The 17202-nt window shown below is 42.9% G+C and overlaps 1 protein-coding gene across 2 annotated transcripts in view; it reads left to right on the forward strand.

The window, feature by feature from the left end:
* noxred1 (NADP-dependent oxidoreductase domain containing 1) overlaps positions 1-17202 on the forward strand; it is an 80098-nt gene that overhangs the window by 5936 nt on the left and 56960 nt on the right. For both annotated transcript variants that reach the window (XR_009510141.1, XM_059960466.1), the window contains exons 2-3: positions 5721-5920; positions 12074-12254. Coding sequence is in view for 1 of the 2 variants with exons in the window: in XM_059960466.1 (XP_059816449.1) it covers positions 5721-5920; positions 12074-12254 (381 nt within the window). In the remaining variant the exon portion in view is untranslated. The remainder of the gene's footprint in view (positions 1-5720; positions 5921-12073; positions 12255-17202) is intronic.

Below are 17202 nucleotides of genomic sequence, written 5' to 3' on the forward strand. Positions count from 1 at the left end.
GGAGGGTGGGAAGGAGAAGGCTGATAGGTGCCAGGTGGAGGGGATAGGCATCCTCCCGTCACCACAAAAGGGACAAAGCACCCCTTGTCCTCACCTACCACCCCACCAGCTCTGGATCCAGCACGTTATCCTCCGCAACTTCCGCCACCTTCAACAGAACCACCACTAAGCACATCTTTCCCTCTCTACCCCCTCCACTTTCCACACTTCCCTCCGCTAAGCCTGGTCCACATGTCCCTCCCAAAGCTTCTCCCACCTGACACTTATCCCTGCAAGCGTAAGTGCTACACCTGTCCCTACACCTCCTCTCTTACCACCATTCACGGCCCCAAACTGTCCTTCCAGGTGAGGCAACACTTCACTTGTGAGTCTGTTGGGGTCATCTATTGCATCCGGTGCTCCCGGTGTGGCCTCCTCTTCATCGGCGAGACCCAACGCAGATTGGGGGATTGCTTCATCAAGCCACAACAGACAGGATCTCCCAGTTGCCACACACTTCAACTCAACTTCACATTCCCATTCAGATATGTCCATACATGGCCTTCCCTACTGCCATGATGAGGCCAAATTCAGGTTGGAGGAACAACACCTCATATACTGTCTGGGTAGTCTCCAGCCCCTTGACATGAACATTGAATTCTCCAACTTCTGGTGATTCCCTCCGCCTCCCTTCCCCCCATCCCAGTTTCCCTCTGCCTCCTCCTCCAGCTGCCTATCACCTCCCTCATGGTTCGGCCTCCTTCTACTACCCACACTGTTTTCCCCTTACATTCCTTCTTCACCTCTCCTGCCTATCCCCTCCCTGCTCCCCCTCCCCCACCCCTTGATCTTTCCTCTGATTGGTTTTTCATCTGGCACCCTCCACCCTCCCCCCACCTTCTTTATAGGGGCCCAGTCCCCTCCCTCTTCTGTCCTGACCAAGGGTCTCAGCCTGAAATGTTGACTGTTTGTTTCCACGGATGCTGCCCGGCCTGCTGAGTTCCTCCAAGTACATTTAATGTCAGAGGAATGTATACAATATACATCCTAAAATGCTTTTTCTTCGCAAACATCCACGCAAACACAGGAATGCCTCCAAAGAATGAATGACAGTTAGAATCCCAAAGGCTCCCCCCAGCTCCCCTCCCACCCGTAAGCAGCAGCAAAACAATGATTCTCCCTCCCCCACCAGCAAAAAAAAAGCATCAGCACTCACCACCGAGCACTCAAGTGTGAGCAAAGCAGCAGCAAAGACACAGACTTGCAATATCCCAAAGATTACTCGTTCACCCGGTATTCAACATACCACAGGCTCGCTCTCTCCCTAATAAGGAAGAAGGAGGTGTCTCTGTTGCACAGCAAGAGGGAAGACATAACAATCAACTCACTGACTTACCATGTTAGAAGTTCATTGTGTCACTTTTTCCGAGCTCTGTGCCCAAAGATCTCGGGTCTCTGGGCACACAGCCAGAGATCTTCTGTCTCCCATGACACACTGATCTCCTGCCGGGATACTGAACTTTGATCTGCCCATCTCCAGAGCCACGAGATCCCAGTCCTCCGAAGGCAAGCTGAGGCCGCATCCTAGGCATATTGAATTATGGGCAGTTGTGAAACCCCGAGAGCGGGTCCTGTTCCTGCAAAGAACCAAAGTCAGCGTGTAATTCCAGGTCAAGGACTTCAAAAGAACCCTGAAAGGGAAAATTAGAGATATTAAAGATGGAAATAGAGCTGTTTCTGAAGATGCAAGCAAAGGAGTTGCTGTTAGATGCCATTTCTCCTCCTAAGCTCCTGAGGTACTGGTGTATCTGAATGATCTGATAGTGTTCGGGTCCACTTTGGAGGATTATGAAGCAAGACTACTGAAGGTGCTGGGCTACTTGAAAGCTGAAGGGTTAAAACTTTTTCTGGACAAATGCCAGTTCTGCAAGATGTCTGTCAGCTATGTTGGGCACATAGTCTCCCATACATGATGGAGTAGCTACAGATCCATCCAAGATAGAAGTGGTAACCACATGGCCAAGGCCCTAGACAGTGAATGCCTTGCACTCGTTCCTTGGATTCTGTGGGTACTATCAGAGGTGTGTAAAGGACTACTCTAAAATGAGTCACCCCTTAAATCAGTTTCTCTGTGGTTACCCTACCTTGGGGAAGAAACGGAAGACGAAAGGAGAGGATGGTAAAGATGATCTTAGCCCTTCAGTACATTTTGGAGCAAGCTGAGATGCGAAAAGTGAAGAGGCCTTTCAGTTGCTGAAAACGCCTGTGTTGGCTTTTGCAGACCCCCCTCCCTCCCCCGATTGCCGTATGTACTGCATACAGATGCCAACAGAGAGGGCTTACAGGGTGTTCTGTATCAGGATCAGTGCACAGGGTTGAGACCTGTTGCATTTATCAACCGGAGTCTGTTACCCTCTGAAAAAAACAATCCCACACAAAGGGTGGAGTTCCTGGCATTGAAATGGCTGTGGTGGATAAGTTAAGTGATTACTTCTATGGTGCCAAGTTTAGGGTGAGAATGGACCAACAATCCCCTAACTTAACTCCTGACCTCAGTGAAATCGAATGCCACAGGCCCTCAGTGGATAGTGGTGTTGTTTGCCTATGATTTCAGCCTGAAGTACCAGCCAGGAAGAAAGAACATTGATGCCGATGCGTAGTCCTGACATGTTCATGAAGGGCTGGAGAGGGATGGAGAGTAGGAGAGTGTTCCTGGCCCTGGAATGAAAGCCATGTACCAGTTTCTGTCACAGGGAAGGCAGAGGAAAGGCAAGGGCAGGATCAAGCGGTAGATCAGTTGGGAGCTTCTGATGATGCCATCCCACAAGCTTACTGCAACCTGCCTGCTCTGAAGACAAACCAATTGCCGGAATTGAGTCCTGGGGAAATGGCAGCTGCTCAGTGAGATGACCTAGGCATTGGTACCATTTGGTCAGCAGATGGGAGACATAGCCCAAGCAGACAGGATGAAATTTGCCGCAGTGTCCCAATTACTGAGAGAATAGCCCGGATTGGAGTTGAGGAACCAGATCCGATAGCGGGCCATGTCATCTCCAGACCGGCCTTGGCATTCTCAGCTGGTTCTGCCTGAGAAGTATCAGAGGATTGTGTTGAAGTTACTTCATGATGATTCCAGCCATTTGGGGGTTGACAGGACCTATGGGTTGCTCAGAGATCAGTTCTACTGGCCCCAGATGAAGCCAGAGGTCGAAGAGTACTGCAAGTCATGCATCGAATATATATGGAGGAAGCCGCTCCATTGTCCCACTTGTCCTGGTGTGTACGGATTTCAGTCCTGATGAAGGGTCTGGGCCCAAAACGTCGACTGTTTACTCTTTTCCATAAATATTCCTGGCCTGCTGAGTTCTTCCAGCATTTTGTGTGTGTTGCTAGGGTTGTGATCCAGTTGTAGTTGAGTTTGTGGCCAGACCAGCCCAAGTACACATTTATACACTTATCTTTCACCTGTTAGCTGCACTATAATAAATTTTCAAGTGAACTATGTGAGTGTAAGTGGAACATAAAATAAACGGACCACATCACTGACCCTAGCATTCTGGACCCCAAACACGCTTCTAGCCACACTCCCGGTCAAATTCTGGTTACACGCTGGACCCCGTTCTGTCCACACACAGCATTTGCATTGTGAATCCCCTGCTCAGACTCTACTAATGAATGAGTCAGGTGGCACACCATCGTGACACAGTAGTATAGTGGTTAGCTTAACACTTTGGAATGCCAGTGATCAGGGTTCATTTGCTAGTATGGTCTGTAGTGAGTTTGTACATTCTCCTTTGACCACATGGGTTTCCTCTAAGTGCACTGGTTTCCTCCACATTCTAAAGACGTACGGATTAGGGTCAGTGAGTAGTGGGCATGCTATGTTGGCGCTGGAAGCTGGCAACACTTGTGAGCCGCCTCCAAAACATTTTTGAACTGGGTTCATTGACACAAAAAAGACACGTTTCAGAATAAGGTTTATTATCACTGGCATGTGTCATGAAATTTGTTAATTTAGCAGCAGCAGTACAATGCAATGCATGATAATATAGAATGAAAAAAATAAGTATATATATATGTATATTGAATAGATTACTTCTATTTTTGCAATATTTTATATATTTTTTAAAAAGTGAGGTAGTGTTCATGGGTTCAATGTACATTTAGGAATTGTATGGCAGAGGGGAAGAAGCTGTTCCTGAATCACTAAGTGTGTGCCTTCAGGCTTCTGTACCTACTTCCTGATGGTAACAATGAGAAGAAAGCATGCCCTGGGTGATGGGGGTCTTGGATATTGTCGAGGTCAGTACCCAAGATAGAGCTGATGAATTTTACAACTTCCTGTAGCTTCTTTCAATCCTGTGCAGTAGCCCCCACCCCACCACCCCATACCAGACAGTGATGCAGCCTGTCAGAATGCTCTCCATGATACACTGGCATCAACACTGGCGCACCTCAGGGGTGTGTACTTAGCCCATTGTTCTACTTTCTATATACACATGACTGTGTGGCTAGGCATAGCTCAAATACCATCTATAAATTTGCTGATGATACAACCATTGTTGATAGAATCTCAGGTAGTGACGAGAGGGAGTGAGATATGCCAACTAGTGGAATGGTGCCGCAGCAACAACCTGGCACTCAATGTCAGTAAGACAAAAGAGCTGATTGTGGACTTCAGGAAGGGTAAGACAAAAGAACACATACCAATCCTCACATAGGGATCAGAAGTGGAGAGAGTGAGCAGCTTCAAGTTCCTGGGTGTCAAGATCTCTGATGATCTAACCTGGCCCCAATATATGGATGTAGTTATAAAGAAAGCAAGATAGCAGCTATACTTCATTAGGAGTTTGCAGAGATTTGGCATGTCAACAAATACACTCAAAAACTTCTATATATGTACTTGTGGAGAGCGCTCTGACAGGCTGCATCACTGTCTGGTATGGAGGGGCTACTGCACAAGACTGAAAGAAGCTGCAGAGGGTTGTAAATCTAGTCGGCTCCATCTTGGGTACTAGCCTACAAAATACCCAGGACATCTTCAAGGAGCGGTGTCTCAGAAAGGCAGCGTCGTTTATTAAGGACCTCCAACACCCAGGGCATGCCCTTTTCTCACTGTCACCATCAGGTGGGAGGTACAGAAACCTGAAGGCACATACTCAGCGATTCAGGAACAGCTTCTTCCCCTCTGCCATTCGATTCCTAAATGGACATTGAACTCTTGGACACTACCTCACTTTTTACTATACAGTATTTATGTTTTAGCACGTTCTTTAGTCTATTCAACATACATATACTGTAATTGATTTACTTATTTCTTTTCTATATTATGTGTTGCATTGAACAGCTGCTGCTAAGTTAACAAATCTCATGTCACATGCTGGTGATAATAAACTGATTCTGATTTTAATACATCTATGCAAGTTTTCAAGTATTTTAGGTGACAAATCAAATCTATACAAACTCCTAATGAAATATAGTCACTGTATGTTTCAATGTACACATGACAAATGAAGCTAATCTTTATCTATAAATCGTTATGATATCCAACCACTCTGATGCCAGATTATTTATTAATGAGCTACATGGGTTGGTCTTGCTTTTTGCAGGCAGACACGCTTGGGCAATATTTCTCTTTGTCAGCTAGATACAGGTGGTGTTACTGCACCTCTGTGGTGTAATTGTAATTCTGTGTGATTCACTACTTAAAGCAAGTTAACTATACTGTGCAATTCCTGCAGATGCCATGTGCTGGAAAACACCTGTTTTCCCCATTCCTGGCTCGCAAAGTTCCAGATACTCCAATCCAGCAGTGATTGTCTGCGCATTGGAATCCTGGGTGAGGGCCACCTTGTGAAGCAGCTGGTGTTGGTTTTGATTCAGCATGGAAATGTGGCCCCAATGCACATCACCATCTCCACCAAGAGACCAGAGACATTCGGTACGTGTATTTGTTAACGCGTAAAATAGTGATTATTCTTTACATTGAGCACAGAGAATGAGAACCCACAATCTAGGCTGAAAGCAGAGTAAAGAAGGATTTCTGAATAACTTTACAGAATTGACCTCTCGCAGGAATGTAACCATGCTGACTCTCCCAGTACATTATTGATGCAGTACTTAATTTGGAATTAGAATTGGTTTAATATTGTCACATTTATCAAGATACAGTGAAAAGCTTGTCTTGCATACTGTTTATACAGATCAATTCATTGCACAGTGCATTGAGATAGAACCTTGGCTTCTGATTCCTTGGTCCCAGTGACAACAGCTTTCTGCCTGCTCTATCACACTTCCTATTTTTCATTAGCAGTGACTCATGTAAGACATCTCAGAGTCAGATCCAAATTCAATTATTGATCATAGGTACATTAAAAATGTTAGCAGACAATGCAAAGATAGTGTTGAGGAAACAGGGAGTCTGCAGTAGAACCTAAACTAAGACAGATCAGGAAAATGGGCAAACAGGTAGCAGATGGAATACAATGTCGGGAACTGTATGGTCATGCATTTTGGAAGAAGGAATAAAGGTGTAGATGATTTTCTAAATGGGGAGAAAATTCAGGAATCAGGATTGCAAAGGTGCTTGGAGCTTAAGTGCAGGATTCCTTAAAGGTTATGTTGCAGAATGAGTCGATGTTAAGGAAGGCAAATGCAATGTAATGTTAGCATTTCTTGAGAGAACTAGAATGTAAAAGCAAGGATGTAATGCTGAGGCTTTATAAGGCATTGATTAAACTGTACTTGGAGTATTGTGAGCAGTTTTGGGCTGCTTAGCTAAGAAAGCATTTGATGGCATTGGAGAGAGTCTAGAGAAAGTTCACAAGAATGATTCCAGGAATGAAAGAGTTAACATTATGAGGAGCATTTCATGGTTTTGAGTTGTATTCGCTGGAATTTAGAGAATGAATGAGGATCTCATTGAAACCTATCGAATATTGAAAAACCTAGATGGAGAGGATGTTTTCTGTAGTGGGAGAGTCTAGGATCAGAGGGCATAGCCTCAGAATACAAGGATGTCCTTTTAGAATAGAGATAAGCAGGAATTTCTTTAGCTAGAGGGTGCTGAATTTGTGTATTTCATTGCCACAGACGGCTGTGGAGGCCAAGTCATTGGGTATATTTAAAGCAGAGGTTGATAGGGACTTGATTAGTAAAGGTGTCAAAGCTCATGAGGAGAAGACAGGAGAATGGGGTTGAGAGGGATAATAAATCAACCGTGATCAAATGGCAGATGAGACTCAGGGGTCCAAATGGTTTAATTCTGCTCCTATGTCTTATGGTCTTATGGAAGCATACAGTGAAATGCATTGGTTGTGTCAACTACCAACACAATCAAAGGATTGTGCTGGGGTCAGCTCACAGGTGCAGTCACTGGGAGAATGTACATACCCCTTACAGACAGAGGTGGGAATTGAAACCTAATTGCTGACACTGTAAAGCATTGCTTTAACTGCTACATGCTACTGTGCCACCTACATGAAGCCAAGTAAAAGCAGGAAATGCCAGAAACCTCTAGCTTCTTCCCCTCTGCCATAAGATTTCTGAATAGTCCATGGACACTACCTCACTATTTTGGACTGATTTATTTTTTATATATTCTCATTGTAATTTATTTTTTAATATATTCTCATTGGTCCAGCCAATTGGTTTTAGAAGTCACATACTTAGTTAAATAGTGATCACCTGTCAGTCAAGCTGTTTCAATTCATTGTGGTAAAAATACACATGTACCTGGAAGGTCCAACTGATGGTAAGTCAGTATCCTAGTTAAAAACTACACCATGAAGATAAAAGTACAGCCCAAGCATCTCTGCAAAAAGGTCATTGAAAAGAACAAATCAGGAGATAGATACAAAAAAATTTCCAAGTCACTGAATATCCCTCGGAGCACAGTTAAGTCAATCATCAAAAAATGGAAAGAATATGGCACAGCTGTAAACCTGCCTAGAGTAGCCCATCCTCAAAAACTGAATGTCTGTGCAAGAGGGGGACTAGGAGGGAGGCCATCAAGAGACCCTTGACAACTCTGGAGGAGCTATAAGCTTCAGTAGCTGAGATGGGAAGACAATGCATTCAAACACTGTTGTCCGGGTGCTTCACTAGTCACAGCTTTATGGGAGAGAGGCAAAGAGAAAGCCACTGTTGAAAATAATTCACATGAAATCTTGGCTAAAGCTTGCCAGAAGTCTCTGAAATCAGTTGTACAAATAAAGGAAATATAATACTGAGAACATAAGTTATAAAAGAGCCCAAATTGGTCTAAATTTATTATAATTATTAAACACTTAATGGTTCTACAGTTTGATGAAACCAAAATTCAGCCTTTTGGCCATTAGACTAAACGCTATGTTTGGCGTAAGCCAAATAATGCATACTCATCATCAAAAACACACAAGAACTGCGAAATGGGAGAAGATTTGTTTTCCAGCAAGACAATGACCCCAAACATAAAACCAAAACGACCCACACAAAATGCTGGTGGAACGCAGCAGGCCAGGCAGTATCAAAAGGAAGAAGCACTGTCAATGTTTCGGGACGAGACCCTTCGTCAGGACTGACTGAAAGGAAAGATAGTAAGAGATTTGAAAGTAGGAAGGGGAGGAGGAAATCCGAAATGATAGGATAAGACCGGAGGGGGTGGGGTGAAGCTAAGAGCTGGAAAGTTGATTGGCAAAAGGGATACAGAGCTAGAGAAGGGAAAGGATCATGGGACGGGAGGCCTAGGGAGACAGAAAGGGGGAGGGGAGCACCAGAGGGAGATGGAGAACAGGCAAAGAGTGATGGGCAGAGAGAGGAAAAAAAAGGGGGAGAGGAGAAAATAAATAAATCACGGATGGGGTAAGAAGGGGAGGAGGGGCATTAATGGAAGTTAGAGAAGTCAGTGTTTCATGCCATCAGGTTGGAGGCTACCCAAACGGTATATAAGGTGTTGTTCCTCCAACCTGAGTGTGGTTTCATCTTGACAGTAGAGGAAGCCATGGATAGACATATCAGAATGGGAATGGGACATGGAATTAAAATGTGTGGCCACTGGGAAATCCTGCTTTCTCTGGCGGACAGAGCAAAGGTGTTCCGCAAAACGGTCTCCCAGTCTGTGTCAGGTCTCACCAATATATAAGAGGCAGCACCAGGAGCACCTGACGCAGTATACCACACCAGCTGACTCACAGGTGAAGTGTCGCTTCACCTGGAAGGACTGTCTGGGGCCCTGAATGGTGGTGAGGGAGGAAGTGTAAGGGCAGGTGTAGCACTTGTTCTGCTTACAAGGATAAGTGCCAGGAGGGAGATCAGTGGGAAGGGATGGGGGGGACGAACAGACAAGGGAGTCATGTAGGGAGCGATTCCTGTGGAAAGCATAAAGAGGTGGGGAGGGAAAGATGTGCTCGGTAGTGGGATCCCATTGGAGGTGGCGTAAATTATGGAGAATGATACGTTGGACCCGGAGGCTGGTGGGGCGGTAGGTGAGGACAAGGGGAACCCTATCCCAAGTGGGGTGGCAGGCGGATGGGGTGAGGGCAAATGTGTGGGAAATGGGAGAGATGCATTTGAGAGCAGAGTTGATGGGGCAGGAAGGGAAGCCCCTTTGTTTAAAAAAGGAAGACATCTCCTTCGTCCTGGAATGAAAAGCCTCATCCTGAGGGCAGGTGGCGGAGACAGAGGAATTGCAAGAAGGGGAAGGCATTTTTGCAAGAGACAGGGTGGGAAGAGGAATAGTCCAGGTGGCTGTGAGAGTCTGTAGGCTTATAGTAGATATCAGTAGATAAGCAAACTCCAGAGATGGAGACAGAAAGATCAAGAAAGGGGAGGGAGGTGTCGGAAATGGACCAGGTAAATTTGAGGGCAGGGTGAAAGTTGGAGGCAAAGTTAATGAAATCAACAAGCTCGCCATGCGTGCAGGAGGCAGCGCCAATGCAGTCATCGATGGAGTGAAGGAAAAGTGGGGGACGGATACCAGTATAGGCTTGGAACATGGACTGTTCCACAAGTGCTGCACCTGCCCTTACACTTCCTCCCTCACCACCATTCAGGGACCCAGACAGTCCTCACAGATGAGGCGACACTTCACCTGTGAGTCGGCTGGTGTGGTGTACTGCGTTTGGTGCTCCCAGTGTGACCATTTATATATTGGTGAGACCCAACGCTGACTGGGAGACTGTTTTGCTGAACACCTATGCTCTGTCCACCAGAGAAAGCAGGATCTCCCAGTGGCCACACATTTTAATTCCACGTTCCACTCTCATTCTGATATGTCTATCTATGGCCTCCTCTACTGTCAAGATGAAGCCACACTCAGGTTGGAGGAACAACACCTTATATACCGTCTGGGTAACTTCCAACCTGATGGCATGAACATTGACTTCTTTAGCTTCCGTTAATGCCCTTCCTCCCCTTCTTTCCCCATCCCTGATTTATTTCTTTTAACTCTCTCCCCCTTTTTTCCCCCTCTCTGCCTGTTCTCCATCTCCCTCTGGTGCTCCCCTCCCCCTTTCTTTCTCCCTAGGCCTCCCGTTCCATGATCCTTTCCCTTCTCCAGCTCTGTAGTGCTATCATGTTTGCTGTTGTGTGCTGGGGCAGCAGGCTGAGAGTAGCAGACACCAACAGAATCAACAAACTCATTCGTAAGGCCAGTGATGTTGTGGGGGTGGAACTGGACTCTCTGACGGTAGTGTCTGAAAAGAGGATGCTGTCCAAGTTGCATGCCATCTTGGACAATGACTCCCATCCACTCCATAATGTACTGGTTAGGCACAGGAGTACATTCAGCGAGAAACTTATTCCACCGAGATGTAACACTGAGCGTCATAGGAAGTCATTCCTGCCTGTGGCCATCAAACTTTACAATTCCTCCCTCGGAGTGTCAGACACCCTGACCCAATAGGCTGGTCCTGGACTTACTTCCACTTGACATGATTAACTTATTATTATTTAATTATTTATGGTTTTATATTGCTATATTTCTTCACTATTCTTGGTTGGTGCGGCTGTAACGAAACCCAATTTCCCACGGGATCAATAAAGTGTGTCTTTCTGTCTGTCTGTATCCCTTTTGCTAATCACCTTTCCAGCTCTTAGCTTCACCCCACCCCCTCCGGTCTTCTATTATTTAGGATTTCCCCCTCCGCCTCCTACTTTCAAATTTCTTACTATCTTTCCTTTCAGTTAGTCCTGACGAAGGGTCTCGGCCTGAAACGTCGACAGCACTTCTCCCTATAGATGCTGCCTGACCTGCTGTGTTCCGCCAGCATTTTGTGTGTGTTGCTTGAATTTTCAGCATCAGCAGATTTCCTAACGTTTGCTATAAAAGTAAAGCTACACAGAAGTGACTTAAAAAGAACAAAGTTAATGTCATGGAGTGTCCAAGTCAGAATCCAACCCTCAATCCAATTGAGAATTTGTGGCTGGACTTGAAAAGGACTGCTCACTCATGATCCCCATGCAATCTGACAGAGCTTGAGCGCCTTTGTGAAGAAGAAAGGGGAAAAATTGCAGTGTTCAGATGTGAAATGCTGATAGAGACCTATCCACACAATGTCAAGGATGTAATTACAACCAAAGGTGCATTTACTGACTTGAAGGGGGTGAGTAATTATGCATTCAATTATTTGGTGTTTAATAATTGTAATAAATTTAGACCAATTTGGATTATTTTATAACTCATGTTCTCAGTTTTATATTTCTTTTATTTGCCCAGTTTATCTTCTTTCACACGGTGATTGTTTAAGTCTTTGCTTTAGTATGGGTTTTCATAGATTCTATTTTATATATTTATTTTCCTATAAATGTTTGCAAGTAAATGGATCTCAAGGTAGTACATGGTAACATATATGTACGTTGATAATAAATTTAGAACATGGACATTGTAGCACAGTACAGGCCCTTCAGCCCACGATATTTTGCCTACCTCTTAAACTACTCTATAAATCAATCTAACCCTTCCATCCTATATAGCCCTCCATTTTTGTATCATCTATGTACCTAGTGAGTTTCTTAGAGATAGAAAAATTATAGATTTACTTTGAAATTAGAAGATGAAAAGCATTCTTCCTCTGTAGCCCATTGTATAACAACCTCATCCCTTTTTCTGTTTCAGAGGAGCTAATGGATCTGGGAGTCCACTGCACCTATGACAACCAACAGCTGGCTGCTTCTGTAGACGTGTTATTTCTCTGCTGTCAGCTATTTCAACTGACATTGGTTTCCTCTCAAATACGGGGCCACATCTCCAAGACCTGCATTGTGTACAGCCTGGTGACTGCAGTACCTGCAAAGAGGTCAGTCAAATCCAGGTCTTCCTATTCCATCTCTCACACACCCAGATCATCGCCCGCAGAGGTCAGTCTCATAGCAGTTACGACAAATGGTCAGATCACCTCAAGTTGAGATCTGTCTATGTCCAGATCACATCAAGCCCATGTCTGTCTGTAGCTGGTTCACCTTAAACTCAGATCTGACCATGGCCAGATCAAAGTTTCAAAGTTCAAAGTAAAATTTATTATCAGAGTACATACATGTCACCATGTACAACCCTGAGATCCTTTTTCAGCAGGCATGCTTAGCAAATCTTTAAAATAGTAATTTTAAACAGGATTAATGGACAACAAACTGTGCAAATGCAGATATAGCTAAATAACAAACATGAAATAACAAGATAAAGAGCCCTTAAAGTAAGACTATTAGTTTTGTGAACACCAGAAGTAGAATGAATGTAGTTATTCCCTTTTGTTCAAGAGTCTGACGGTTGAGGTATTGCAATTGTTCTTGAACCTGTTGATGCAAATCCTGAGGCACCTGTACCTTCTACCTGATGGCAGCAGTGAGAAAAGAGTACTGCTTGGGTGGTGAGGTTCATTAATGATAGATGCTGCTTTTCTACACTAACATTTCATGTCCCTGACACAGTGGTGTCAAGAAAACAACCTCCCCCTCAATGTAGCAACAACAAAGGAGCTGGTTTTAGACTGCAGGAGGAACAGAGACAGGCTCACCCCTATTGACATGAAAGGATCTGGGGTTGAGAGGGTGAACAGCTTTAAGTTCCTCTGTATGCACATCACCGAGGATCTCATGTGGTCTATACATACCGGCTGTGTGGTGAAAAAACTACTACAGTGCCTCTTTCACCTCAGGCAGTTGAAGAAGTTTGGCTCGAGTACTCAAACCTTAAGGACTTCTACAGGAGCACAAATAAGAGCATCCTGACAGGCTGTATCACTGCCTGGTATGGGAACTGTACTTCCCTTAATCGCAGGACTCTGCAGTAAGTGGTGCGGACAGCCGAGCACATCTGTGGATGTTGACTTCCCATTATTCAGGACATATGCAACAACACGTGCGTAAAAAGGGCCCGAAGGGTTATTGGGGACCTGAGTCACCCCAACCACAAATTGTTCCAGCTGCTACCATCCAGGAAACAGTACCGCAGCATTGCAGACAGGACCAACAGGCTCCATGACAGCTTCTTCCACCAGGCCATCAGACTGATTAATTCACGCTGACACAGTTGTATTTCCAAGCTATATTGACTGTTCTGTTGTACGTACTATTTATTACAAATTACTATAAATTGCACATTGCACATTCAGATGGGGATGTAACGTAAAGATTTTTACTCATGTATGTGAAGGACGTAAGAAATCAAGTCAATTCAATTCAATTCATTCAATAGATGTGCTCAATGGTTGGGAGGATTTTACCCATGATGTATTGGGCTGAATCCACTACCTTTTGTAGGATTTTCTGCTCAAAGATGTTGTTGTTCCTTTACCAGGCTGTCAGTCAGCACACTTTCCACTACACATATGACCATAAAATATAGGAGCAGAATTAGACCAATCGGCCCATTAAATCTGCTCCACCATTTCATCTTGGCTAATCTATCTGTAGAAGTTTGCCAAGATTTTTGATGACGTGCTGATGAAGTAGAAGTGCAGTCGTGCTTATTTGCAATTATATTTATATGATGGATCCAGGTCAAGTCCTCTGAGACAGTGACACCTAAGAATTTAAAGTTACTGACCCTCTCCACCTCTGACCCTCCAAAGATTACTGGCACATGGACCTCTGGTTTCCCTCTCCTGAAGTCTACAATCAGTTTCTTGGTCTTATTGACATTACTTGAGAGGTTGCTGTTATTACTCCATTCAGTCAAATTTTCAATCTCCCTCCTGTATGCTAATTCATCACCACCTTTGATACAGCCCACAAACAGTGGTTTCATCAGCAAACTTGTATATAGTGTTGGAGCTGTATTTAGCCACATGGTCAGAGGTGAGTAGAGCGGGGGCTACGCGTTCATCCCCATAGTACTCCTGTGCGATTGTGGAGATGTTTTCACCAGTCCAGGCTGACTGGGGTCTACAGTGAGGAAATCCAGGATCCAATTGCACAAGAGGGTATTGAGGCCCAGCTCTTGGAGTTTACTGATTAGTTTTAAGGGGACGATGGTACTAAATGCTGAGCTGTAATCAATAAAGAGCATCCTGATCTCTTTGATACCTTATGCATCTTTGCTGTCCAGATGTTCCAGGGTTGTGTGAAGAACCAGTGAGATGGCATCTGCTGTAGACCTGTTGCTTCGGGGGGGGGCGTCACATGATGACGTTGGGAATCCAGCTCCCTTGTAAAAAGTAATGAAATAGGGTTTAAATGAAGAAGAGTTAACAAATATCTATTAGAAACTATTTATAAGTAACTCAGGATTATCTTTTGATATGGCTCCTAAACTGAAACAGAAGAAAGCTACTACTTCGAAGACTGCGCAAATCGGCGGGGAAAAAGGCCTAACCGTCTCAGCGAAGCCTCGGACTCAAGTTGGATCTCCTCCCGGTGAAGTGCATGGCACTTCTGATGATGCGGGAAAGGAAGTTGCAGCAATGTCGGCGGTCTCTAAGAAGAAACGGCAAGAACAACGCATGCACGAAAGTATGCATGAACAGATATTAACAAAACTACAAATCCCAACTGCGGCTGGAAGTGAAATTGGAAGTGGATCGGAAGTAGAAACAGACTCTTTGGGAAGTTAAGAGGAAGAAGAAGAGGAAAAGAAGGAAGAGATTAAAGGAGACATAAAAGATATCCTGAGATATATGACGAATGAATTAAAAGCTATAAGAACAGATATGACGAATAAATTAAAAGCTGTAAGAACAGATATAAGATGGATGCAGAATACACTTGATAATGTGGTGGAAAAACAAAAGATGGATAATAAAGTTAAAGAGATGGAAGTAAAAGTGGAAGAAAACACTGAAAGAATAGACAAGATAGAAGAGAATAATCTTGCCTGGACAACAGAAAGAAAACGGATGACGGAAAAAATGGATGCGCTTGAGAACTCTAGTAGACGAAATAATATCAAAATTGTTGGTCTTATGGAAGGTACAGAGGGAGAAAATCCAATAAAATTCTTTCAAGAATGGATTCCGAAAATTTTGTTAATGAAAGAAGGAAGTCAAGTAATTGAAATTGAAAGAGCACACAGAGCTTTAAGACCAAGATCTCAAAAAGATCAATTTTGATAAAATGCTTAAGGTACCAAGATAAAGAAGGCAGCTACTCAAGGTGCTAAAAAGAGAAATGGGCCATTGATAATAGAAGGGAAAAGAGGTTTTTTTTTAATCCAGACATAAGTTACGATCTTCTGAAGAGGCGGAAGGAATTTAATCCAGTGAAAAAATCTTTATGGGAAAAGGGCTATAAATTTTTGTTGAACTACCCAGCAAAATTGATAATTTTCCTGGATAATGGAGAAAGAAGTTTTTTCATTGACAGCGGAGAAATTTGTACAAGAATTACCTGATGTCCATGAAGAGGAGTAAAGAATTATAGAAATGAAATGGACTAATGATGAAGACTGAAACAAGGTTGGACTTGATGGACATTTATAAGGGAAAAAAATAGTCGAGGAGTATTAATTGGGAGTACAGACATTAATTATTTGCTTTTTTTTCTTCATTAATATACTCTCTTTTCTTTTGCGGGGGAGCTGGGCAAGCTCCTGATCGATGGCTGCGAGTTTCACGTGTACAATCATGGTGATTGCCATGACCCGTAAAATGGGGAGGGGGGTAATGTTGTGTTCTTTTTATTCGCAACATTAGTGGGGGGGTATTTTGTTTTTTTTTATTATATATTAGTTATCTTTCTTCTATTTTTCTTCTTTTTTGCCTGGATGGTTGGGGAGAGACTCATAGCAACATGGAGAATTTTAAAGAGTTCTCAAGGTACTATGAATGATTAATTTACTTAATTTGTTAAGTTTTAATGTTAATGGAATTAATGGACCTGTGAAAAGAAAAAGAGTGTTAACATATATTAAGAAAATGAAAGGAGATATAGCTTTTTTTTACAAGTAACACATTTAACAGAAACAGAACATAAGAAATTAAAGAGGGATTGGGTTGGAAATGTTATTGCAGCTTCATTTAATTCAATATCAAAAGAAGTTGCAATTTTGGTTAATAAATCTTTACCAATTAAAATACAAAATGTAATAATTGATTCTGGGGTGAGATATGTGATTATACATTGTCAAATTTTTTCAGAATTATGGACTCTTATGAACATCTATGCACCAAATGAAAATGATGCAAAATTCATACAAGAAGTTTTTTTTAAATTGGCTGATGCACATGATAAAATATTAATAGGTGGAGATTTTAATTTTTGTTTAGATCCAGTTTTGGATAGGTCAACTAAAGTTGCTACAAAATCAAAAGTAACAAAACTAACTTTATCATTAATGAAAGATTTAAACCTGATTGATATATGGAGAAAAGTTAATCCAAGAGAAAGAGATTATTCATTTTATTCAAATAGACATAAAACTTACTCAAGGATTGACTTTGTTTTATTATCAAAAAATATTCAAGATAGAGTGAAAAGTGTGGAATATAAAGCAAGAATACTGTCGGATCATTCCCCCTTGATAATGACAATGATAATGATGGATAAGGAGGAATCGATCTATAGATGGAGATTTAATTCAATTCTATTAAAACGTCAAGATTTTTGTGATTTTATGAAAAAACAAATTTGATTTTTTTTGGATACAGATCTACATTCAGTTGAGGATAAAATTATATTATGGGAAGCGATGAAAGCATATTTAAGGGGTCAGATTATAAATTATACATCTAAAATTAAGAAGGAATACGCAGCAGAAATAGATCAATTGGAAAAAGATATCATAAAGTTAGAAAAAGAATCTCAAAGATATAT

This window comes from Hypanus sabinus, chromosome 2, assembly GCF_030144855.1.
Source record: "Hypanus sabinus isolate sHypSab1 chromosome 2, sHypSab1.hap1, whole genome shotgun sequence".
NCBI lineage: Eukaryota > Metazoa > Chordata > Chondrichthyes > Myliobatiformes > Dasyatidae > Hypanus > Hypanus sabinus.